Source organism: Cygnus olor, chromosome 7 (assembly GCF_009769625.2).
Source record: "Cygnus olor isolate bCygOlo1 chromosome 7, bCygOlo1.pri.v2, whole genome shotgun sequence".
Lineage (NCBI taxonomy): Eukaryota > Metazoa > Chordata > Aves > Anseriformes > Anatidae > Cygnus > Cygnus olor.
In genome coordinates this window covers 29,234,922-29,258,282 of record NC_049175.1, presented here as the reverse complement: position 1 = coordinate 29,258,282, position 23,361 = coordinate 29,234,922, and the positions used below count along the sequence as shown (strand labels likewise).

General features: G+C 38.3%; 1 protein-coding gene across 1 annotated transcript in view; it reads right to left on the bottom strand.

The window, feature by feature from the left end:
* Nucleotides 1-12,675: 12,675 nt before the first annotated feature.
* The window catches only part of NHLRC2 (NHL repeat containing 2), a 39,205-nt gene continuing 28,519 nt past the window's right edge, over nucleotides 12,676-23,361 (bottom strand). Inside the window, exon 11 of the mRNA XM_040563391.1 lies at nucleotides 12,676-21,686. Coding sequence (XP_040419325.1) covers nucleotides 21,421-21,686 — 266 coding nt within the window. The 3' untranslated portion in view covers nucleotides 12,676-21,420. The remainder of the gene's footprint in view (nucleotides 21,687-23,361) is intronic.

The following is a 23,361-nucleotide window of genomic DNA, read 5'->3' as shown; positions in this document are numbered from 1 at the left end:
GCTGCGCATGGCCAAGTGAAGAAAGGGAATTTACTTTTCCCACACAAGGCCTTTGTAAGCATTTAACTTTCCTGTACAGTCAACAAGGAGAGAAGAATATCCCATTCTTTGTCTTTCATTGGTGTTTTCTACAGTTGTGTAGAGAAGTCTTAGAGAAGTCTTAGAGAAGTCTTCTCTCTCTCTCCCCCCTTTAGATATTCTCAGTAATTTACAGGGGTAGGTATCTGCTGTTGTGGGGTTTGACATTCCTGCAGTTCAGGGATTATAGGTCCCCAAGGTGGGGTGCAGGACTTGGAAGAAATCATCTAAGTAGGTCTTAGAGGTTGATTTTAAGCACATGCCTAGCATCTAACCTAACACTGTTATATTAATTGTTTGTTGAAAACTCACTTCCACAGATCCTTCTCTCATTCAGCTCTGTTGAAACTTTAGCTTGAATGCTTCACTCCTAATTGCCAGTATTAGTGTCATTCCTCACTTTCCAGAACCCAAGAGCTGAAGAGACACTTAGCATATGGACAAAAAATTCCTGTTCTACTCTGCAGTAGATTGGAAAAATATCCTTCATTGTGTAATGTGTCTCAAACAAAAATTAGAATCCCAGGTTGTTACTCGCTCATTCCAAGTAGCAGAAGTCAACTTTTTCAGCTTCAAATGGCACGCCTGAGTTATCATGAGCTGCAGAACCATGCAGCTCCTGAGGACTTCTCTTTGCAATCGATAATACAGATAGCACTAGCTTGTCATTGCCTCCTAGGTCCAACTTCAAGAGCAGACCACAAAGGCAACTATAGGTGGTCATCCGATCATATTCTCCATGGGCAAATACCTCTTTTTTTTTTTTTAATGACAAATGCAAAACCAACTGAAACATTTTGGAATCCTACAGCATGACCGAAGTGCTCAACCCCAGGAACATCTAGTAACCACACAGCAAGCGATGCTGCAGTTGACGACTTCGATGAGCTGGCAGAACAGCCTAAGGTCCGTACGCTGTGTTGCCTAGCCACGTTGTTAAATCATTTTAATTACCGAAATAGTCTAGAAAGTCTGCTCTGTCTCTCACCTTCCCAACATAAATAAAGTCATGAACATGTTGGCTGGATCATTTTGTGTATCTTTGCTTTCTGCACATTCTTTCTGGTTTGGGATAGAGAAGTATAGTCCTTGTATCCACAGAACAGGCCCAGTCCTGGCAGCAGCTATTCAAGATTAACCACACCTGCAAATGAAAAGCACTGCGTAAAAATGGCTGATACTGTCTCTTCAGAATGGCGCTTCAAGTTAGTTCTGGAAGAACCCACTCAGAGACACTTCTGTTTCACACATTTCTCAGTATTTTACCTTTCTACAAAGTCAGTCCAAATATGTTAGCGATGATGGCGTTTTCTTGGAGGGTGGCCACATGGCTGCTGAGAATAGATTGAGGCCGCTAATAATAGATCTTAAATAGGTGTAAGGTATGCAATGCTTGTTTGCTTCCTATCTGGAAGTCTTCCAGCCAACAAAAGTTCTGGTTTCTCAGATGAATGAACCTAGTTTTGGTAGATGTAACCCAGCTGAAAATGTAGTCTGTATGAATGAAACCTGCAATGTACTAAGAGTGCTTCAGTCCTCCTCAGCACCACAAGAAATTTCTCATTTCCTACGAGAAATCTTGTCTTTTCTGTTCATGCCCATTGTTGAGTATCTGCTATATGTTCTTCTGCAAATTTAGCTTGTGGTTTTCCTCTCAAAATTTTGAATCAACTTTATGGTGAGGTAAGGTCTAAGGATTTGCAAATGTGGTGATTTAATCAATTCCAGAACCACATGCCCAAATATATATTTTCCTACAGTTTCAAAATAAGTTTTTCACTGCCGGATGATTCATTTTGCTTCTTACCCATTGCATAATTTTAGCAGTGTTACTTATTAAGGAAAGAAAAATACACACAAAAGTTCAAGCTTTAGATAGAAAGTGATATGCAGTTTTGAGGCACTCATCATTGTCAGAGGAAGTAATGTCAAAATAGACAGGGAAATGGAAATTAGTTTTGGATTCCAAGGCTGTGGAAGTATTTATTAAGTATCTACATTGTACAAGGGTCTTAGAAGTGGTATTCTTCCAACACTTTTTGTTCTCTGTTTTTGTAAAAAAAAAATAGTCAATTTGCTTAAAATTTCTCAGTGTGTCTGTGGCTAGATTTTCCCATAGCATACAGGTAACTTTGCTGCCACCTTGAAGCTGTGTGGACTTCTAATCCACAGCAATTGAAAAATAATCTAAGTTACTGTAGCTTTCAGTGAAGATAAGCTCATTCAAAAAACCTTGCTTGTGACAGGCCACAAATGTCCAAATGACCATCTTAAGTTGCTGTATCTTGGCTCAAGATATAGGAAAGTTTAAACTTTTTTCCAAATACTTCAGTGATTTTGCCGCTAGTCCCATTTCCAAAGATCTGAAGGGCTAGGAAACTGAACATAAAACAAAAAGACTTTGGGTCTGATGATGAAAATACTCACAGACATCTACATTACAGCATGTTGAGGTGAATGTAGCCCATGAAAAGTTAATGCAACTGTAAAGCTAATGTAATGGAATATAAATATAATGGGAATTTGTAATGTGTTAGCAGCCACAAATCTAAAGCTGGGCATTTTACTATTTCCACACTTAAATAGCTGACCTGATGTGGCAAAGGCTCAAAGTTACAGCTCCCTTCTGAGAGCCAGGAGCAAGACCAGGATCCCTGTGATGCTGACGTTGTCAACACGCACGGAAGGTCCCACTGTCACCTCCACTTCCTCAGGTGTGACACCAGGGCTCTCCTTCGGGACGGTGAGCTCCAACAGCCCCTGGCAATTTGGAGCTCACTGGAAGTGGTTTCATTACTGTCACTTCTCATTAATCTGAGCTCTCCAGGGATCCGCTACGAATTGCTGATCTATCGAAGTGAAAACCTTGAGCCATAGCCATCCTGGAAAATGTTGGCAGAGCTACGTTCAAGCAGATTTAAGAAAATCACTGATAATAAAAATTCCAGTATTTCCTTTGTATATAAGTTGGTATCTCCGTTTCCCATTTTTCCTGATACATTTTATTCTGTAATTTATATCCCATGTAGAAGCAAAGCCTTTTAAACATAGGAGAAAACCTAATGTTTCACAGATGTTATTGGGAGTTTGCAGTTAAATTGAACATATTAAAAATGTGTTATACACTTAAAAAATGATGAGTGATCTTTGTTGCTTCTGCTTATAGATACCAGAAGAAAAACAGCCCGCTATTCAGGAAACATTAAACAGCCATCTTATGAAAATTTGATCCATTTGAGGGAACATTAAATTGGGTGTCCCAAAACTGAGGTATCATTTAAGCCACTTAAAAATATTTAGAACAGAGAGGCCGCCTGAAAACTAGAAAACTAGAGTGCTCCAGGACTTGCAAAGATGAAAGACTTTATGGTAGACTAGCACTGCATTGCCAGATTCCTGCCTGATTCTTAACTTAATTCTCAACTTAATGCTGTTTAGGTTATTTGATTTTTTTTTATTATGTTTATTGAAGGATGTGCTCTATGGAAGTGCTTATAAATTTCAAAATTAAAGGAAAAGAAGGATTCCAGGAGATTAAAGATGAGAGTGAGCGTTAGCCCCTCAGATTTAGGATGACAGAACATTGTACAGTGAACAATATCTTGCTTACGGGATGGAGAATGTATACTACTGAACTGGCACGCACAAACAATTTGACAATAGATATTAACCACCTGGCCACACCATTGAAAGAATCTGTTTTAAGAAGTTGTGTAAACAAACTTTGATAGTTTGCATAATAACATGCTCTTATCAGCTCTGAGGCTGATGAGTTCAAACAGCAGGACACCGGAGATCAGCAATGTGAGCCTTTCTTTGGAAGTGGGATTCAATTCATCCAGACTTTGAACTGGCTGGGGCATTTTTTGCCACCATGAGAAACTCCCATAGGCATAGACATATGTTATATATATATATTTTACATTTTCACGTATTTATTTTGTATGGTAAGTGGTGACTACAAGCTAAATTCAGTGCTCTCATCTCCCTTTTCACACAGCAGAAAGTTTTCATTAAGAACACACAAAATGCAATGCAACCTTTTAAACACCAGGCAAAGAAAAAGAACAACCTAGGAAATGCTTTTTATGGCAGGGCTATTTAAATATAATCACATATCTGTCATCAGACAGGCCTGCTTGTAACACTTTGTCAGTTCTCCTGAAGAGGAGGTGGTCTGCAGTCAGGGTTTTTGAATAAGTCAGAGTGTAGGATTTTTTTAAAAGGCATAATGAGCAGCAAAGAAATAATCTGCAATTTTCATCATTTCTTTCTATTAAAGCAGCACTCAGCTGTCCTAAGTTAGGGCTCGAGTCCCACTGTGCTAAGCACATGAAAAAATTAGTGTGTGCCTATGCAGCTGTGTATTTATGTACGAGCAGACCTCTACTAGGGTGAACAAGCTCCTTGCTGTCAGCAGTGATGCTCCTGGACAATGAAGCACGTACGTGTTCGTTGAAAAAATTGAAAATAAGTAGACTCTACAAGGATCAAAGCCTTCCAAAACAAACAAATTTCCCAGTGCAGGTGCAGACCGTGGTCATGTTGGGAATGAATTCAGATTCATGTACAGTGTCTGTGGCAGGGGACAGGGAGCAGGTGACAGGCTGGTGAGGTAGGCTGGGCTCTTGCTTCCCGTGCTGATCTGAAACATCTCACTCAAATACTTTGCTTACGTTCTCCTTACTGAGAAATTAAAATGCCATTAAAATTGTCAGTTTGGCACAGAAATTTTTAATTTGAGGATACAATAAGCAGAAGACTTTGCCTCAAACATTAGTAAGCCAGTACCAGCAAAACCAGTGCTTAATTTTGGCCTAGGGAATTAGGAAACTGATATATAATCACAGAGAAGCAAGTACTCTCAGCTCCCCCTGCCATAACAGACAAGACCCCTCTTGTGCTGTTTTTTTCTGACATTTTTCGTTATTCATCCTTACATTCTTGACTAAAATAATAGTTGTATTAGTTATAGCGGTTCTTTTGTTTGTTTGTTTGTTTTTGGTTTGGTTTGGTTTGGTTTTTAATCTTAAAAGATTTCATAGAATCATAAAGGTTGGAAAAGACCTCCAAGATCATCTGGTCCAACCAGATTTGTGTGTGACGCTCCTAGGACTGTAAAATAAATAAACCAAAGTTAGCGAATCCGAGGGGGAAAAAGTTCCTAAACTAATATCTTAAAATTTTTGCTAAATTTATGGGTCTGAGATGCTTATTTCCCATTGCTAATGTTATGTACTAGCTGCTTTACATTTCAAGTACCTTTATGGATAAGGGAAAATAGCATATTTTTCTTCCCAGCATTTTTCTCAGATACTGCAATGTCTTAAAAGAAGAATCAATTCAGGGAAGGTTTGGAAGAGTTAAAAAGGCAGCTTTTTGGGAAAAGCTGAGCTTAGGATCCCACGCATACTAGAATGAGGCTCTGTAAATTGGTTCTAATAAAACACAAGACAACAGGGTTAGTACATCAGACAGGAATTCTTCAGGATTAAAGGTAAAAATAAACCAGGCCAGGCTAACAGATTTATGTATGATTGCAGAATTTCCTCCAGAAAAAAAGGCTTCCTGACTGTTTTTCTGGGTATTTACCTCGCACCTGGAGCCCTCCTGGATTCCTTACAGACACTGACTGAGGTCTCACACAACACCATCCCAGGGCCATGCCTTCTGCTTTCTCCTTTTGATTCGGAGATTTCGGTGCTGGTTGCCTGCTGGTGTGTTAGAAATGCCTCTCATTACCTCTTGCCTGGACTGTAGCCATATTGAAGATGAACTCATCACTGTTTGATGAACTACAGCAAAGTCACAGGACAGGTCCCAATGAGTAAATGAGAGCTCATTACACGTCTCCCTCCTCTACCGAGACAGGCTTCCCACAGAAGAGTGCCATCCAACTGGCATCAATGGGACTTGGACCACTGTCTTTCCTCAGAAGAGATGACTGATGGTGCAAACTGCCAAAAGCCTCCCCTGGGCAGAGGGAGCTGAGTCTGCTCCATCCCCTGTCACTCTGCAGGACAGCAGTAGGATGTGAGCCCCGCAGGAAACAGGAGTGATGGGAAGTGGCTTCTGATGCTGGGAATAGAGAACTGTGGATACAACGGTTTATACAGAAGATCTGTGACTGAGGAAATTGAATCCTTCTGCTCAAAATATCGAGTAAAATCCATGAAATTGTTCACAACCTTCTAGATGCTCAGTGCCAAACAAAAAAAAAAGTCAGCTGATGAGAAAGAACACTGCTCAGTCACTCACATTTCTATTATAAGGGTAATAGCCAGCAGTTCAGGAGACATCTCTGTGGCTCGTTCAAAGTCATAGAGTGAACTTCTGTGGGATCTAAACATCACCTCACCTCCTACAGGCACTCCAAACATGGCCTTGCCAAACCATTTCTTCCCCAGACGAGAGAAGGAGAAAAAGAAAGAACCACAAATGATGATTCCCGCTTGTATGTTGATTAACACACTAATGAAGATGCTCAGTCATTATGAAAAAAAAAAAAAAAAAAAAAGCTGAAGAATTCAAGTATCCTTTCTGAGCATTGTACAAATTACACCTAATGTCATCCATAAATTGTCAGCTCACAGTCTCAGATCAGCTGTAAGCTCGTGTCATGCAAGATGGTTTGTGGAAGTGGCACGTGCTTCCACAGTGGCTTCTTCTAGTCCTCACCCTAATTATATACAGGGAGGCCTGAGAGGTGTTTTGATGGGTACTCTTTGGCAGTAACTCCAGAAGCAACCTTGTCTCTGGCCATATGTACTACTGGATTTATCTGTCATGAACTCAACATGCAGCAGCTGGTTGGTGTGATGGGGTTGTTCCTTGCTGAGCAGACTGAGCCAAAATCTCAGGAACGCTGGTAAGAACTGAGCAGCTTTGCAATGACCTGCAATGGAAAGGCCTTCACTCACATGTGTAGGACCTGTTGTATTTTGGAGAAGGACAGATGTACCACAGTGTAAATCAAACCCTATATTTAATGCTGCTTTGTTTTTCATTCATTCCAATCAATCATCTCTTGAGTAACTAGAACAAATTAAAATAAATAAATAAATAAATATTGTGAGGACTGCTGCATCTCTGGCCAACTCCAACATTTTTTCAGCATGTGATCAAACATCCGCATAAAAAGTCTGATAAAATCTTGGACCCTTTGGGGATTGAACCTGGAGGGACATGTAGTTCAGCCGAACTCCACAGGCCCTTCCGGAATTCCTGAACTAAGGACTTAATCCTCCCAGGTCAGGAAGGTTTAATGAATTTGTTTGCTTCTCCATTACTGAGGCTTCAGGAGGAAAAGCAACGGGAGATCTGTATGTGAGCAAACAGGCAAGAGCAAGCCACTGGCATGATGGAAGCAGAACTGCAAATTTCATAGAAGTCATTTATTATTCTGGCTTCTGCATCTATTTTTAAAGCTATTTTCCTAAGAATAAATGGTGCTAGGGAAATAAACCTGCCCTACCAAGTTTTATCATCATTTATATTACCAGAGTGTCTAGGAGTCCTTCTCAGAAAAATGCTCCATTGCATTAGGCGTTACGCAAACACGTGGGAAGAATAAAGGGGGCTTCCCACCGAGAGCTGGAGGCTGGGATGATGAGAAATGTTCAGCCAAGGACATGATGAAGGAGCAGTTTCCACATCAGGCAGAGTACCTGAATAAAGTGACATACAGAAGCAAATAGAAATGGAGATTTCAGAAATAAAACGCAGGTTGTATATGTTGAAGGCAATATGTTGGCAGGTCAAGAAGATGGAAGAGATTTGGCTAGTAATAGATCATTAGAAACTGTGCTAAGAGCAATTTCAGTGGTCTGCATGGGGACACAGCCAAATTAGTGGGGATGTAATACAGAAGTGAAGCACAGGAAGCAGGAGTTCTTGTTAACAGCACATTTCATGAGTGTCAAAAGAAAAGGGAAAGGGATGTACAAGTTAGGAATATTTTCTTCGAGTATAAGAGAAACTAAATGACTTTTCTTTTGTGAGTGAAAAGAGCTACAAGTGGGTAGTCACTGGGACTTTGGTGGAGGTAATTAGAGAAATGAAGGTAGAGTGAAAAGGGTCAAGTGATGGTCATTAAGAAGAAACTCAGCAGAGATTAGAGACGAGTGCAGCAATGTGGTAAAAAATGCATCTATTTGCTGTCTGGGAAGAAACGTATGAGGTCTATTGCCCAGTCAGAGGCAGGCCAGTTTCTGACCCACGTGAAATGCTTGCCTCCTCCTGACTGGGACAGCTGAAGTGACGTTGGAGGCTGACAGCAAACATGAGGGGAAGAAAGGTTTAGCTGACAGGTCAGAGGCACTGGTGTGGTGCACGTCCACCAAGACGTCGTGCTTTGAGGTGCTGCCGTCCTCCTGCCCCTCACTGCTGGTTTAGGCCAGAGCTGTAGTGACCCCTCTGAATGCATGAAGGTGTTTGGGACCCACCATGATGGGACAAATATGTTCCTAAAGGGAATAACGGATTTATTCCAAAGGATTCAGCCTTCACATTTTATATCGCTGAGTTAAACTTACTACTGAATCTCTTCCTATTTTGAGGCAATTTCAGTAGACATCAATGCTGATATACACTATCAGAGTGCTACCCAGGAACATTAGGCTAGGGAATTTCCCTCACTAATTTCCTTGGTTGACAAAAAAAAAAAAAAAAAAAAAAAAGGATAGGATATTAGATGGCTTATGGTAGTTCCCAAAACATATTGTTAAAGCAGAAAGGTCAGAATTGCCTCAGAATAACATTGATAAGTTTTTCTTGAAAATTTCTTCAGTTCACTGTAAACACTTCTCAGCTTAAAATATAAAAGTTGCCTAAGCTAGCAACATAATTTTTTTTTGATCGTAAATACAAATTTCTTTCAAGATTGTGTGAAGCTTCAACACTGATTAAATCTAAAAGAATCCTCATCTTTTTTCTTTTTTTTTTTTCTTGTTGCTGTAACAAGATGCCCCACAGGCTTTCTACATATTAGAAGTTGGAAAACAATTGCCATGACCAGTTCATCTGAGCTAGACCATTCTCTGCAAAAAAATGCATGCCTGTTGTCAGGTGTCTATAATAACCTAGTCCATCCTACTGTCAGGACCAAAACTGTGACATGCAGAGTCCCAGATGGCACAACAGCAATCAGACTACCATAGTGTATGAAAGGAGAGACCCTGTCCTGAGCATCTATGAAAACTGTCCTCATGAGAGGGTACATACTTACACAGACCAGAAGCAGGTCACAAAGGTGCTGAGACTCCAGCCACTAATGTTTCAGAATCTTTATTTTTTAAATCAATGGGTTTTGTGCATATTAGAAAAAGATGATTATATATCTCTCTAGAAAAACAAACAAAAAAGACAAAAAAAAAAATCAGCATTCATCTTTCTTCTTGACTTCTCAGTAATTTTACCTGTATTTTATGCACTCCTTGTAATTTAAACCTACTGTAAAGAGAATTGCTTTGTTCAGCAGCCTCAAGTAAATAAAAAATGTTAACCCCCTGCTAAGTTTAATTTCATGACTACTCCTGTTATGATTCAGTAGGTGTTTCATTTTGCAATTCCAAAAGGCAAATTTTGTCACTCTTTACTAGGGATTCCATCTCTGAATGTCCCAGCATATCCTCTGCACCTTCCACATAGTCTAACAAGTTCTGCCTCATATGCCTCCTTTGATTCAAGTCTGCAATAACAACAGCATTTTATAGCACTTACACTGCTAAGAGCACAGCAAAAATGCTAATTAAATCCATCTTCCTCACTCAACTGCATAAAGGAGAGAAAAATTTAAATGATGGGTTTCTCAGTAGCCCCCAGCAAATTTCCCTTGGATTTAGCTGCCATTTAGAAATCGATGCTCCTACGCACTGTTTGGCACGTTTCAATTTTGTACTCTCTTGTGTGATTCCATTTGCTTAATGGATAAAGGTTCTGGAAAACAGCTCCATCTCTCATTCTTAACAATCTCTGTAGTTTAGTGTTAAACCCAGATAACCTGTAAAACATTACAACTTTAGTCAAGTCATTAGCCTGTTAGTGTGCATAAGGAGAAGGAGGGAAAGCGCAGAGGCCTTGATCTAACTACTACTTCCACTGTTAGACGGGACTGTACTTTCTGTGAAACACAGCAGGCTTATCTGCTGTCATCTCAGACACAGAGCTCAGACCCATGCTAGGGAAGTGATGTGCTTTCCAAACCCTGCTGCATAAATAAGATATTAAAACTGTTGTACTGCCTTCTCATTAGAATATAGAGATGATGTTAGAACAACTTCTCAGTTCTCAATGACAATGCTTGCAAACTTTAACTTCAAAGATCAAACAACATTGTTGTTCCGCAGTAGAATTTACACACAAATATACAACACAGAGGTAATTTTGACTAAATATTTGGTTTTACTACAGCAACCTCTTCATTAATATCTAACTACTCCTTAATGTTACAGTTTCGTTCAGCTTTTGGAAAGCATATCCATTACTTACAGCCTGTTGATAGGCTCTCTGAGCATTGATAAGCCCACGTGTTCTGCTTAAGGGAATGCCTGACATAGGACAAATATAGAGATTTAACTGAGGGTTACAGCGTGCTAATGCTTTTCCAGAAAAGAAACAATATGCATTGCTGTAGCAGTACATTAGAAAGCTACTCTTTTACACTTCAAGTCTGAAATCCTTGCCTCTGCTTTCACATCTTTCCTTAAGGAAGAAGGCAAAGGCAACCAAACCAGCTCTAGAAAGCCCAATTACAGCTAAGGTAAAATTTTGCTACAAACAAAAGCATGCAAAATTGCGGTCAAATACTGTTTTCAATTTCTGTTGGGACTGCTTGCACAAAATACCAAGGTGACAGGTGAAAAGGAAAAAATTCAGATGAGGAAGCAGGGTCGGGATTTTGAACACCCACAGAAAAACAGACTCTCTAGATTGGAGGGACAGGGAAGGGAGAGAAGCCTTTTAAAGACTCATCTATCCCATGTCTGGGTAAGTTCTTGGCAGGAGACTGCAGAATCCCTTGCAATAACAAGAAAATATTTTGGCCCCATCATTAAATTTCAAACGAAAGGCTCCCTTCCCCTGCCTTTAGGAAGAATGTAAGTAATTGCTTCTTAGAGCAGCCACTTTGAGGCCACGGAAAGGGGCAGTGCCTTCCTCAGTTCTGGCAAAATGCACAAATCCAGCTCAGTCAAATATGTCATTGTACACAATGGCATTTACTACCATGCAAGAATCTATAGGTTTGTACATGCAGGTTTATTATTATTATTTAAATTAATACTTAGATTAAAAATTGGGGGTGAAGATATCATTTCAGATGAGATGAATGAAAATAAGTGAACTTTCAGCTTTATCATTCAAAGCGAATGCTCACTAAGATGCTGAGATATCACACAACACCGCTTAAGCTAACTGGGTTAGGTTTGGCAGAAGCTTTATATGCACTTTATATGAAAACATAGAAATGCAAATAAGTTTGCTTGAATGTTTGTCAAATTCAGTCTTAACGCATTAGGCTACACTGAATATATTTCATCTGGATGGAAAATCAAAGAAAATTAGTTGAGTTTTATAGGTATTTGAATAAAAATTAGCAATATTATTTAACAAGGAGGAAAAAAATCAACTTAGCTACACTACTAATGCTCACCTATTGCAGTAAACAAGACAGAGTTTTTCTGCATACAATACTTTCATCAACAATTAATTACTGTATCATTAAGAACACGATTCAAAGCATAATAGATTATATTTGTAGGTATGCTGGTATTGCTCCTCAGTTGTATCACTGCACAAGAAGCCTGTATTAGTAGTCTATATCCATATGTTCTTAGTCAAAGCTGTAAAACTGTTATCCAAGTGAAATAATTATAATAGTACAAGCTGTTGTTAGAGTATGGTTCGACCATAATTATTACAATTAAACATTTTTACTATGATAGTTATTGTCAACAGAACAAAACGTTCACCTCTCTAGGCAAATGAGGAAGAAATGGGGGAAGGTTGTATTCCCTCATTCCTCACATTAAGGTCTGGGTGAAGCCAAACCAAGCATTTGCTTACAGCAACTCCCTTCTTTCCAGGGGCCATGCAACGTCAAGTGGAAGGAGAATAGCTGTGTCTATAAGCACCCACACAGTGCAAACTGTGGCACAGTTTACAGGCTAATATGGCTAACCTTGCTCTAAAGCAGACCTCAATGCACCAAGACCTGTTCCAGTAGCTAAGATAGTTCTGAGCATCTCTGAAAAAAAACAACTAGAAGTCTGCAAACAGTCTGTGACTCATCCAGCACAACATTTTTCATCTCTCTTATGTGCACAAATGGAATAAAAACAGATCTCTTGTTTCCAGATCACTGGGTAAACCTGAAGCTGGAGAGTCTTCATGACTGCACCCTGTTTTACCAAACCTCAGGTCCGTGAATGGTCAGTTGACACCCATGGCTGCAGAGCCCTGCAGGAAAGGGAGTGTGAAACAAATTGTACTTGTTGTTTACAAGATTTTAATCAAGTTGCAATGCCTTATGGCACACACATTTCATTACTTCCACATCTATGTTGATGTAAAGATTGACAGGCAAGCCAAGATTTGAAGGAAAAGATACAATTTTTAATGTTTATTTTTCCATGAAAAAGCTTTACAAGGAGAAATAGGCTTCATAGGGGAGAGAATACATTCTTCAATCACTGTTTATTTGCTGAATTGAAATCTGAAGCTAGCATTTCTTCCACAGTGTATTTATTTGTTCTCATAATATTACAGGACATTTACCTTTTACTTAAAAAGGATCATAACCCATGAATATTGTTAAGAACTCTATTAGGTGATGCTGTGTATGAAGAATCTCCACAATCTACATCAGCTGCAGATGATGTGCTTTCAGTTCTAATTCTTCACATACTTTGTACTAACAAATATAAAACATACCTTTTAAACGTTCAGATATTTGAAAGGCTTTGCATCTCATGCAATGGAAAAAAAGAGGTTTAGTATCTCAAAGAGCAGACAAAAATATTCCCATGTCCTTAAAGCAACACTGTAGTACTCAAGGAAGAAAAAAAAAATACTCCCCATGTTTCCATCTAAACAATATAAGCCATGTACTAAGGTGTTAAGTGCTCAGCTGTGACTTTCTTCACTAGTGCTATACTGCAGGGATTTTAAAACATCCCAACATCAGAACCTAAATGACGTTACATGGTTTCACAGTGAGAGAACCAGACCCTTCATAGCTGTCTCTATACACAGCCCTCTGCCGTTTAAATAATCTTTGCTTATAGAAGAAAAAAAGGAAAAGAAAAAAAAACAACAACAAAAAAGCAGACCAACTCCCTGTCCCTCAAATGCCAAGAAGAATCATCCTTGCCCTTCTAAATTAAAGTTTTAACCTCCATCTCACTTGCATCCCAACTTCTGCAAGATGTTTTTAAATGTACATAACAGGTATGTTTGCAAGACAGAGAAAAAACCTTTTGATAGTAAAAGTACTTCACAGGAAGAGTAGCTCGAATAAAAAACACTTCAATTTCAACTTAATTCTACAAGATAACAGTGAAAAAAACTTTACAGTTTCTGAATTAGTACAGAATTTTAAAAAACAACACAAAACTCACAAATCATGAAGGTCAAATAAATACCTCATTTCAATCAACACTCCAGCTTTTCTACAAATACACACTTTCAAGTATTTTTATTCAAGGCACTGATTTCTTCCTTCAGTCATCATGATGTAATGAAAATGCGGAATTTCTGTCACATTGGACTGAACTACTGGCCCTAAAGATAGTTGTTGGTAACCTTGGAGAGAGCCTGCATTTCACCTGGTTGCAGTTTTTCAATTACCTTATTTTTCCTTATTAATATCTATACAAAATCACACAAATCCATCATAATTTAACAGTACAATGATTTACAGAAGAGAAAGCTTTAAGTGCACTGATTTTCTTTTAAAAGCAAGACTGAGTATTTTTGAAGTTAGATACTGTAGATATAAAACATTTAGCATTTCTGTTATGGAATCATTGAACATCCCAAATTGGAAGGGACCCAAAAGGATCATCGAGTCTAACTCCTGGCTCCACACAGGACTACCACAAAATCAAACCCTATGTCTGAGAAGTTGCCCAAATTCTTCTTGAACTCCAGCAGGCTGTCCCCAGAGAGCAGAGCTCAGCGCCTGCCCCTCCGCTCCCCTCGTGAGGGAGCTGCAGGCCACCATGAGGCCTCCCCTCGGCCTGCTCTGCTCTGGGCTGAACAAACCAAGGGACCTCAGCTGCTCCTCACACGTCTTGCCCTCTAGGCCCTTCACCATTCCTGTAACCTTCCTTTGGGCACTCTCTAACAGTTTTATGTACTTTTTATACTGCTGTGCCCCAAAGTGCACAGAGTTCTTGAGGCAAGGCCGCACCAGCGTAGAGCAGCAGGGGACAATCCCTGCCCTTGACCAGCTAGCAGTGCTGTGCTTGATGCACCCCAGTGCACTGCTGGCTCTTTGGGCTGCCAGGGCACACTCGTATTGACTCATATTCAACTTGCCATCAACCAGAACCCCCAGATCCCTTTCTGCAGGGCTGCTCTCCAGCCTCTCATTCCCCAGTCTGTTCGTATACCCAGGGTTGCCCCTTCCCAGTTGCAGAATCCAGCACTTGCTCCTGCTGAACTTCACTGAGTTGGTGATTGCTCAGACCTTTAATTTGTTGTGAACTCTCTCCTTGCAGGCCTCTCTTCCCTTGAGGAAACCAACAACTCCTCCTAACCTAGCGTCACCTGCAAACTTACTTACTATGCATTTGAGTCCTGCATCCAGTTCATCTGAAAAATCAAGAGAGCCTGTCCTAAAATTGAGCCCTACGAAGCCCCACTAGTGACAGGCCACCAGCCATTTACTGGAACTCCACTTACTATAACCCTTGAGCCTGATCTGTCAGCCAATTGTTCACCCATCGTATTGCGTACTTGTCAAGCTGTATGCTGAACATAGGTGAGAAACAATACTGAAAGCCTTGCTAAAATCCCCCCAAAATCACACCTATCAGCTTCCATTGGTCAACTAGATGAGTAACCTTGTCATAAAAGGAAATTAAATTATTTAAGCAGGACTTTCCCCTCATGAACCCATGCTGGCTATGTTCCACCATTTAACTATCAATTCCAAAATTTTAAAACCTGGAAGTTATCCAAAACAGCCAACTCTCAGCACACATGCCTTGAATGGGTGGTTCAAAACCAGGTATTTCAGCTTCATCAAAAACGTGAAGTACAAGCTCTTATTTTTTTAAAAAACCATAAAACCAAATGGGGAATAGTTATCTTGCTTACTATGAAGTCTGACAATGTCCAGATGGGTTGAATTTCTAAATACTTAGTCAAGAGGGGAAAAATATATTGTGGAATATTGCTCTTCTGAGGCATGTGGAGTACAAAGCATTAAGTTAAGGTAGACTTATAAACAGATTTCTATAAGTGTGATTTCTTTAACTCAAAATTATCAGTGTTATAAAGGAACCAAGCAAGGCTTGAAAAACACTTGTAATTATTTTTCTTATCCCTAGGGCCTGCAGTTGGACAAAAAGTCCTCTTGTATGCCTTGAAAGCATTGGACCAACAAGGCAGTACACTAAACAACAAGTAACTATAGGTGCACAATCTAAGGTTTTAGCCTTTCAGCTGCAACAAAAGTACGTTACCCTGCGATAATAATTAAGCACAACCTTCAACAAGATAGCAAGCTGGGGTATCTTTCAAATCACCTAATACTCCCAAGTATTTAATCTGCAGTTTCCTGAAACTAAGAGCCAACAAAGTCCATGTATAGGCTACTCAAGTTTGAGATGCTGTAGGAGATCTAGAAACAACTTCAGAACTTCATTGAATAGGGCCAGAGATAAAGGTAAAAAAAAAATGATGGTAGCTGCATCACTGTAGAGTTTGATGAAGCTGACTTGGTAACATTAAAGTAAGATTATGTCCTCTAGAACTGTACGGAAGGCTCTAGACAGGTCCTGGATTTCAGTAACTATTAGCAGGTTATCTTAAAATAAAGAGCACTAATTAATCAATTGATTAAATATTTTTTCCAGTGAGAGTAAGGGCAAAATTCTCACCTTCTGTATGGAGCAAAATTTTGCAGGTCATAAAGAGGAGTAGACCTAGGAAGCAGGTAACTCCAGAAACCCAATATACACTAGATCTACCCATTCTGAGGATCAGTGCTGTGCGACTCATCTTGAAACCCTCACCTCATTTGCACCCGTTCGGAGTGAGCTGCCAGGTAACATTGTCCTTGTATGGAAAAGCCCTATTGCACTTTCTTTTTACTCCCCTGCCCTAAAGCAGGGGAGGGTCAAGATGCTGGTGGAGGGAATTATCCTACTTGGATCCCTCTATGGTAATAAGATACTGGCCATATTTCAGTCCTGGGGAAGCTACAGGAGGAAAAGATAGACACAGAAACCTGACCAACTCCTCTCCCCACCCTAAACCCCCTCCAATATTATGACAAAAATCAAAATAAACCCAGAAATTCAAGTCATAGTTGAATCCTTAATAAGAATGAAAGCTAATCTTTAACAAGAGTAAGTGATTTTACGTACGATAGTTCAAAATCTACAAAAATATAGGAACAGCTGGTTGTGATGGAAGACAGTAGTCAAGCTTGGTTATATGAACATAATAGAATGTAAGATATTATTAGAAATATTTCTGAGTTAATGATCTGCTGCAGAATGCAAAGCCAGAAGTGATGGTTCAATTAAAAAACAAAACAACAGGTCTCACTTTTGCAGTGACTGTCTGCAACTAACTCTCACTGTTCTTATATCTTCCTGATGAGGGACAGAGAAGCTCATGTAACCCCTGACAAACTTTTTTTTCAGTGAAAATGATAATAGTTAATTTTAAATACTAGATCTTTGCTAACTCAAATCGGTTATCTTAGCTGATTATACAAACAACTGAGCTGGCAGATTTGAGCGTGCAGTTATCATCAGGAAGGGTAGGTAACAAACTGCTACGCATGGTAAATTCTTCTGTTAGAAGAACTACAGCCCGGAGGACACACACACACAACCTGTTACAGCATCTCTCACACATCATACAGTGAAGAAAACTTACTTTTGATTTGCAACACAGTTTATGAACACACACTTCTGTGGATATTTAGCTGCAATATGTCTTTGAGGTAAGTGTTAAGGAGGAACAGTAATTTTCAAAAAATACATAAATCTCTGCTATTGTCTGCTAAACTGTAAGCCATTTTATACTAGATATATCACTGATAACTCTACAAAGTCAAACATTTAAGGCTGTCATGTGCATAGCAAACCTTATTAGGAATCAAAAACTCAAGAGAACTTGAAACTGTTTTCAATAATGCAACTCTCTTTGCTAGAGTGAATAGTCAATAATTAAAGGAGCAAAAGGACATGCCCCTGTACAAGAAGGGAAGTCACTTTGTTCTGATCATCTCCCTCCTCTAAGCAAGAGATAAGGAACAAGTTTTTCTTGATGCTCTCACAAAAGATACTTTTACTTTGAACTACAAGATTTGCCCATTGGAATAAAGAAGTGCATAAAGAATATATACAATGTACTGAAAGCCATATGCACTTTTACTCTGGCTAAACAAACAAACAAAAAAAAAAAGAAAAAAAAAGTGCTGTTCCAGGAAAGCAAATGCTAGAACTAAAAACTGCAAACGCCTCTGAACTTTTTTCCATTATCCAATGCAAGCATGACCAATATTCTTTAGAGATTTGCTACAGTAATTTATGACTTTATAGGTCTGATGCAAAACCTATTAAAGTCAGTGGGAAAGCATGATTTGAAAAGGCCTTGAATTACATACTGTTACTGTAAGATACGAATCTGGGAGTGCTGAGCCATACCAATATGCTGGTAGTTGAATTTTTTTTTATATCAGGAAACACTATAAACTACATTACCATACAAAAAGATAGCAGCCATTTAATTTTTCAGTATTTAGAGACAGTAGTAAAATTTACTATTTTTCTGAATTGTATTTTGAAGATGGTTTCTGGTAACTTAACTGAAACTTCTGTAGCTTGTACAAGCTATTGTTTTTGCCTGTCTGGTTACATTTATGGCACTTCTTGCTTTAGTGTAACAGCATCTTATAAACCCTGGAGAAAGCAATGGAAATAGCATCCCTTTTGTAGAATAAAAGTAAACATCATAAGCTTTTAAAAAGCATGTTATTCTAAATATAGAACATTCAAATGTCTGTACGCCACAAGTGAAACGTAAGGAGGGACTCAGTGCTGTGTGTGCTATTCCTTGGACAAACAAAACAGGCTGTGTGATAAATGCCAGTCATAGTGAACACACAGACTGAGGACCAGAAGATCCCCAGTAACATCATCAGGAAGAACTGGAGCACACTGAGAATCAGTTACACCTAAGAAGATGGACAATGATTACAGCAGTGTCCTTGTGTGAAACCCACTAAGAAAAGTCAGGGAAAGAGGCTCTCCCTTGTAAACTGAGGGGGTTATTGCATAGAATGGTTTAGGACTTATGGGGTGCAGGGGGAAAAGCATTTGAGGACATTCACCTTTTCTTTCAGGTCAAGTTTTTGAGATGGTCTCACACCTTTTGTCTCTTTTTTAGGATAAAGCCATTACAGATTCTAGGAACAGAATCACAGAATCATTTAGGTTGGAAAAGAACTCTAAGATCATCTGTTCCAAACGTTAACTTAGCTCTGCCAAGTTCACCATTAAACCCCCTGGTTAGTATACACCCCTTAGTTTATATAGGATTCAGTCAACTGCTGCAAGACATCGACTTCAGAGAAAGAAAAAAAAATGGTTCAAACGCATTTTTCTACTCTCCGCTAGTAAAGCAGAAATTGTTTCATTATTTAAAATATGGCTACAACTAAATATTTAAAGGTCCTTTACAGTCTGATCCTGGACTTCAGCGTGATGCTTACACAACAGTTTTCCTACTATCTACTATCATGTCTTCCCAATAAGCTACAGTGGTTCTGAATGCATTTACACACAGTAACTAGAAGCTGAATCTTGAAAAAAAAAGGATATATGACCTTTAAACATCTGTTTATATTTTCGATATAAATGTATGTATATGTCTACAACACTATATTTAAACACTATCTACTGTAGTTAAAGTTAGGAATATGTGGCCTTTCCCTACTTTAATTAAAGTAATACTTAAATTAAAAAGTGTCATTAAGATAACAGATTTGTTGAGACTTACTTTTTTCTGTATGCCAAAATACAAGGTAGGATTTGATGATCTTGTCCAATCAAAACAGACAAATATTTTAGTTGGAAATAAGAGAAAAAAAAAAGAAATCTATCTGCTGAGTTGTATACTCAAGATAACTATAAGAATTTAATTTGTTATTCTGAACTTCTGAAACTAACGCTTGCTTTTTACAGTAAGCAACAGAAAAATTGTGAGCTAGCTGGAAGCTTATCTAAGGTTTCCTGGCTACCACCCAAAGTTAAATAAACAACAACAAAAACTCTTAAAGATTTGTAATAAAGTGTGAGAAGTGATTAATGCCCCATAATCGGTTTCTTTACCTTCATCCTTTCAACAGCATTTGCAATCTGTGAACAAAGTAGCAAAGCTTTATCCTTCTTCAAAATGGCATGTGAGATTGAGAAGTTTACTCAAAGGAACTGAAACACTGAATTAGAAAAGTTGCTTAAAAAATAAACACAAGAAAATAATAGTTCAGGCCTTGCCTTGCTGACAGGTGAGATAACTACCATTTCTGGTCCTGTAGAGAACTCACAGATATGCTGGCATTTCAATAGAAGGAAAAACCACACCAATCCATATGGTTCCCTTAAAACAAAAGCCTCTGGAGTTCATGACCAACATTTCAATCGGTTTTCAATTAGGAAAGAGCAAAAACAAATCATACCAGGGATTTACTGACAGGTGTCAGGAACAATGGTGACTGCTTTAGAAAAGACAACATAAAATTCTTTCATTAGTATACATCATACTATATGTAAAAATACTATCTTCAAATTTAAAACAAATTCATCTTCTCAGAACTGATCCTCATAATCAGAGCACTGGACCTAATCCAAATACACTTAAGCACTGTGGAAATCCTTCCAATTCAAGTAAGAAAATTGCACACCCTCCCGTATTCCTGCTACTTCCTATGGCAAATTGATCAAATTTTACTCGCAAAACATTTAACCACCAAAGGCAGAGTTTTGGGAATACAACTTCAAATCAAAGCACTTTACTCAAAGATTGAATCACCAGCTTTCTAGCAAAAGCTCAGAACCTCTAGACATGAATGCAACCATCCATTATTAAACATACGGTTCTGATTCAGAGGCCACCATAACAAATGGGTGGACAAACAGCAACTTCAAAAGACTTTGAATCACACTTTAGGAGTGTAGTATCATTCTTAATATTGTATGTTTCCAAGACAGAAGTCTTCAGACTGGGTTTTACAAAGAAATCATAAAAGTGGGAAAGGAAAGTGATTCACCTGCTTGAAATGGTTGACATTTAATTTTTGCAGTTTAGATAATCAACCATTTTCTACCACTTACATAAAATGCAAATCAGTATATATCAGAAAGATTCCAGCATTTTCTTTTTCTTTACAAATATACACACACATTAGAGAGGCACATTCTTTGTTAGAAATCAGCATGACTTTTTTTTTGTAGGAACTCAAACATTTCCTTTCACAGAAATTTTTCCATGAAACCGTGCTCTTCGTATAAGGCAGTCATATCTAGTTAAACAAAACAATCAGTTTGCATAACATTAGAGCTGCACCTAGTTTCAGATGTATTTTCAAAATACATGTGTCATAAACGCCACTACAGAAAAATAAGCAAGATGCTCCTTTTATAGCCTGGAGAAAGAAACTATTAGGTTTGACATTCTATTAAAATTTAAGGGCACAAAAGGAATCTGTAACTGTTAGTCTGAAATGATCTAATTATTCTAACAGTACGTATAGTGCAAAGAATTTCTTACAGTATAATCACAAGGCAATAATAACTCTTTCAAAAGGACACTAAAAATTTTTGCTCATCGCTTAGAATAGCATATGTCCAATGTATTCACAAATGGCAATGGAGTCTGAAGTATTACAGTATCATTGTTTCTACTGCAATGAAAAGAAATCAGGTTGTGATTATAAATTTTCATGTTAAACTGTAAGGAATTCTACTGCATTTTACCAAGAATATTATTTCTTAGGTTTGTCATAAGCTCCAGGAAAATGGCCAATGGAGAAAAATTATCTATCCATATTTTCTCCTACAGTGGACAGCAACATATAGCACCACATTAGCTGGCTTTGGGTTAGTTAGTTAAAAATGTGTATGTTAGTTCAACTTGAGTCAAGCTGGCTTGGTTTTCACTCGTTATCTGTAAAGGCTGACTGAATGAGATTCCTTTCATCATACAGGCACTGCTATCTTTGCTGCAATAGTAGAGGCACGCTTTGATAGCCAGGACAGCTTCAGCTGACAGACAGCTCCTTGGTAACTGAAAGGGAATGACAGTTTGACAGGAAACATCCTTAATTTCTCCAGACAGACTCTGTCCTTGAAGCAACCATGTATCATCTGCAAAAGAACAACAAGTTTTATCATTAGGATATTTAATACCATGTCTGAAACATATAAAAAACACTAATTTTACTCATATGACAACATGACCTTTTTCCATATAGAACATCAGGGGAAATCTCCCTTCTGATTTTTTCAGTCTCGGGGAAAAAAAGGAAAAGTAGTTTACAAGTCCTTCTTTAGTTGTCTTTTAAAGATAATCCAAAGCTTTGCTTCAGAAATGTGGGTATATCTATCTCCACAGAATACCTTAGCTAAATGCAACGAATCTGCAATTTGTCCTATACACTTTTAAGAGGATATTAAAATTTCTTCTGATACATAAGCAAAACTCCTGAAATAAATTGGCTGTAGTATGTTTGTATTAGAGGTCTAATACTCCAGGCAAGACGACTGCCATAAATTAACAGGACTGCAGGTACTTTATCATGTTTCCAAACAGAAAGGTTGGTTTTATAAATAGGTTGCTGTAATTTAGCTATGTTCAGGCTGACTATTACAACAAAACTTGAGTTTCACATTTATTTAAATATTTAAGAGTATGTGAACTGCAAAATAAACTGCACAATGCATGTACCTACTTCATTGCATTGCACTCTGTACTCTATTGTACAGTGAGATGGATGAAGTGCTCTTTCTGGCATTTTTAAGAAAATAACTTAAATTTGGCTCTAGAAGTTATGAGCTTGAAATGTCTTGTTGAGTTTAAGTTGCTTATCTTCTCCAGTTTTACTAACCCTTGAAGCTCTGACATATATCTTCACCTCAACAATATTTGGAGATTTTTATAGGCCAAAAAGTGTGCTGGAAATAGTCTATTTGTACTCCAAAAGCAAACTGCGATGAGAAACTGCCTTAAATCATGAAGTGTATAACCAAATTGCAGGCCCTGTACAGTATTTGTTGATTGCTTTTTAAAACGACCCATTTAATTAAGCTACCACATGGATATATAGACGCTTTGAAAGCTAGCCAACAAAATATGAGTCAGAAGATGAGATGTTTAGCTGCAGATCATTTTAACTGCATCTACAAGCAGTAATGACTATTAACATGTATTTATTATTGTAAAAGACAATATGGCATGTAAATTCAGGCTGAGAACAATTACTAAGAGTCAGTAGAATTTTAGAATCCAGCAGCATTTCCAAAAAAAGGAATGTTTTCCAATGCAGTATAGTAAATGAGCAAAAATAATTGAAATAAAAATGTTTTGTCCATTGCTTCTAAAAATCTATTGAAGGTCCACATGATGAAAACTCAACATCAAGAACATGACAACAAAACTAAAGAAAACTATATATTTTTATTTTTTTTTAGCTGTTTGGCAATGCTTTCCTCTGCTCTATATAATGGCTTATTTTATTATTTTATTTGGTTCCTCTAAGAAGTAATAAATAGTTCTCTGTGCATCACCTACTTTTAGGGTGCAGAGAGTCTGACAGCAAATGTGCTTACAAAGGTCAGAAATTTGTCAGAGTCTGAATGAAAAGTATCCTCCCTTCACCCACAAAAGGCAAGTTCTTTGTGGCAGTCTTACTTAGGCACACATGGTAAGGTACAGGATACTTTTTAGAAGCCTTGATTCCAGAGATCAGTAAATTATTCGTATACCATGAATATACTAGACTTAAAGTAAACGAGTCATACCTGAGTAACTCAATAACCAGAC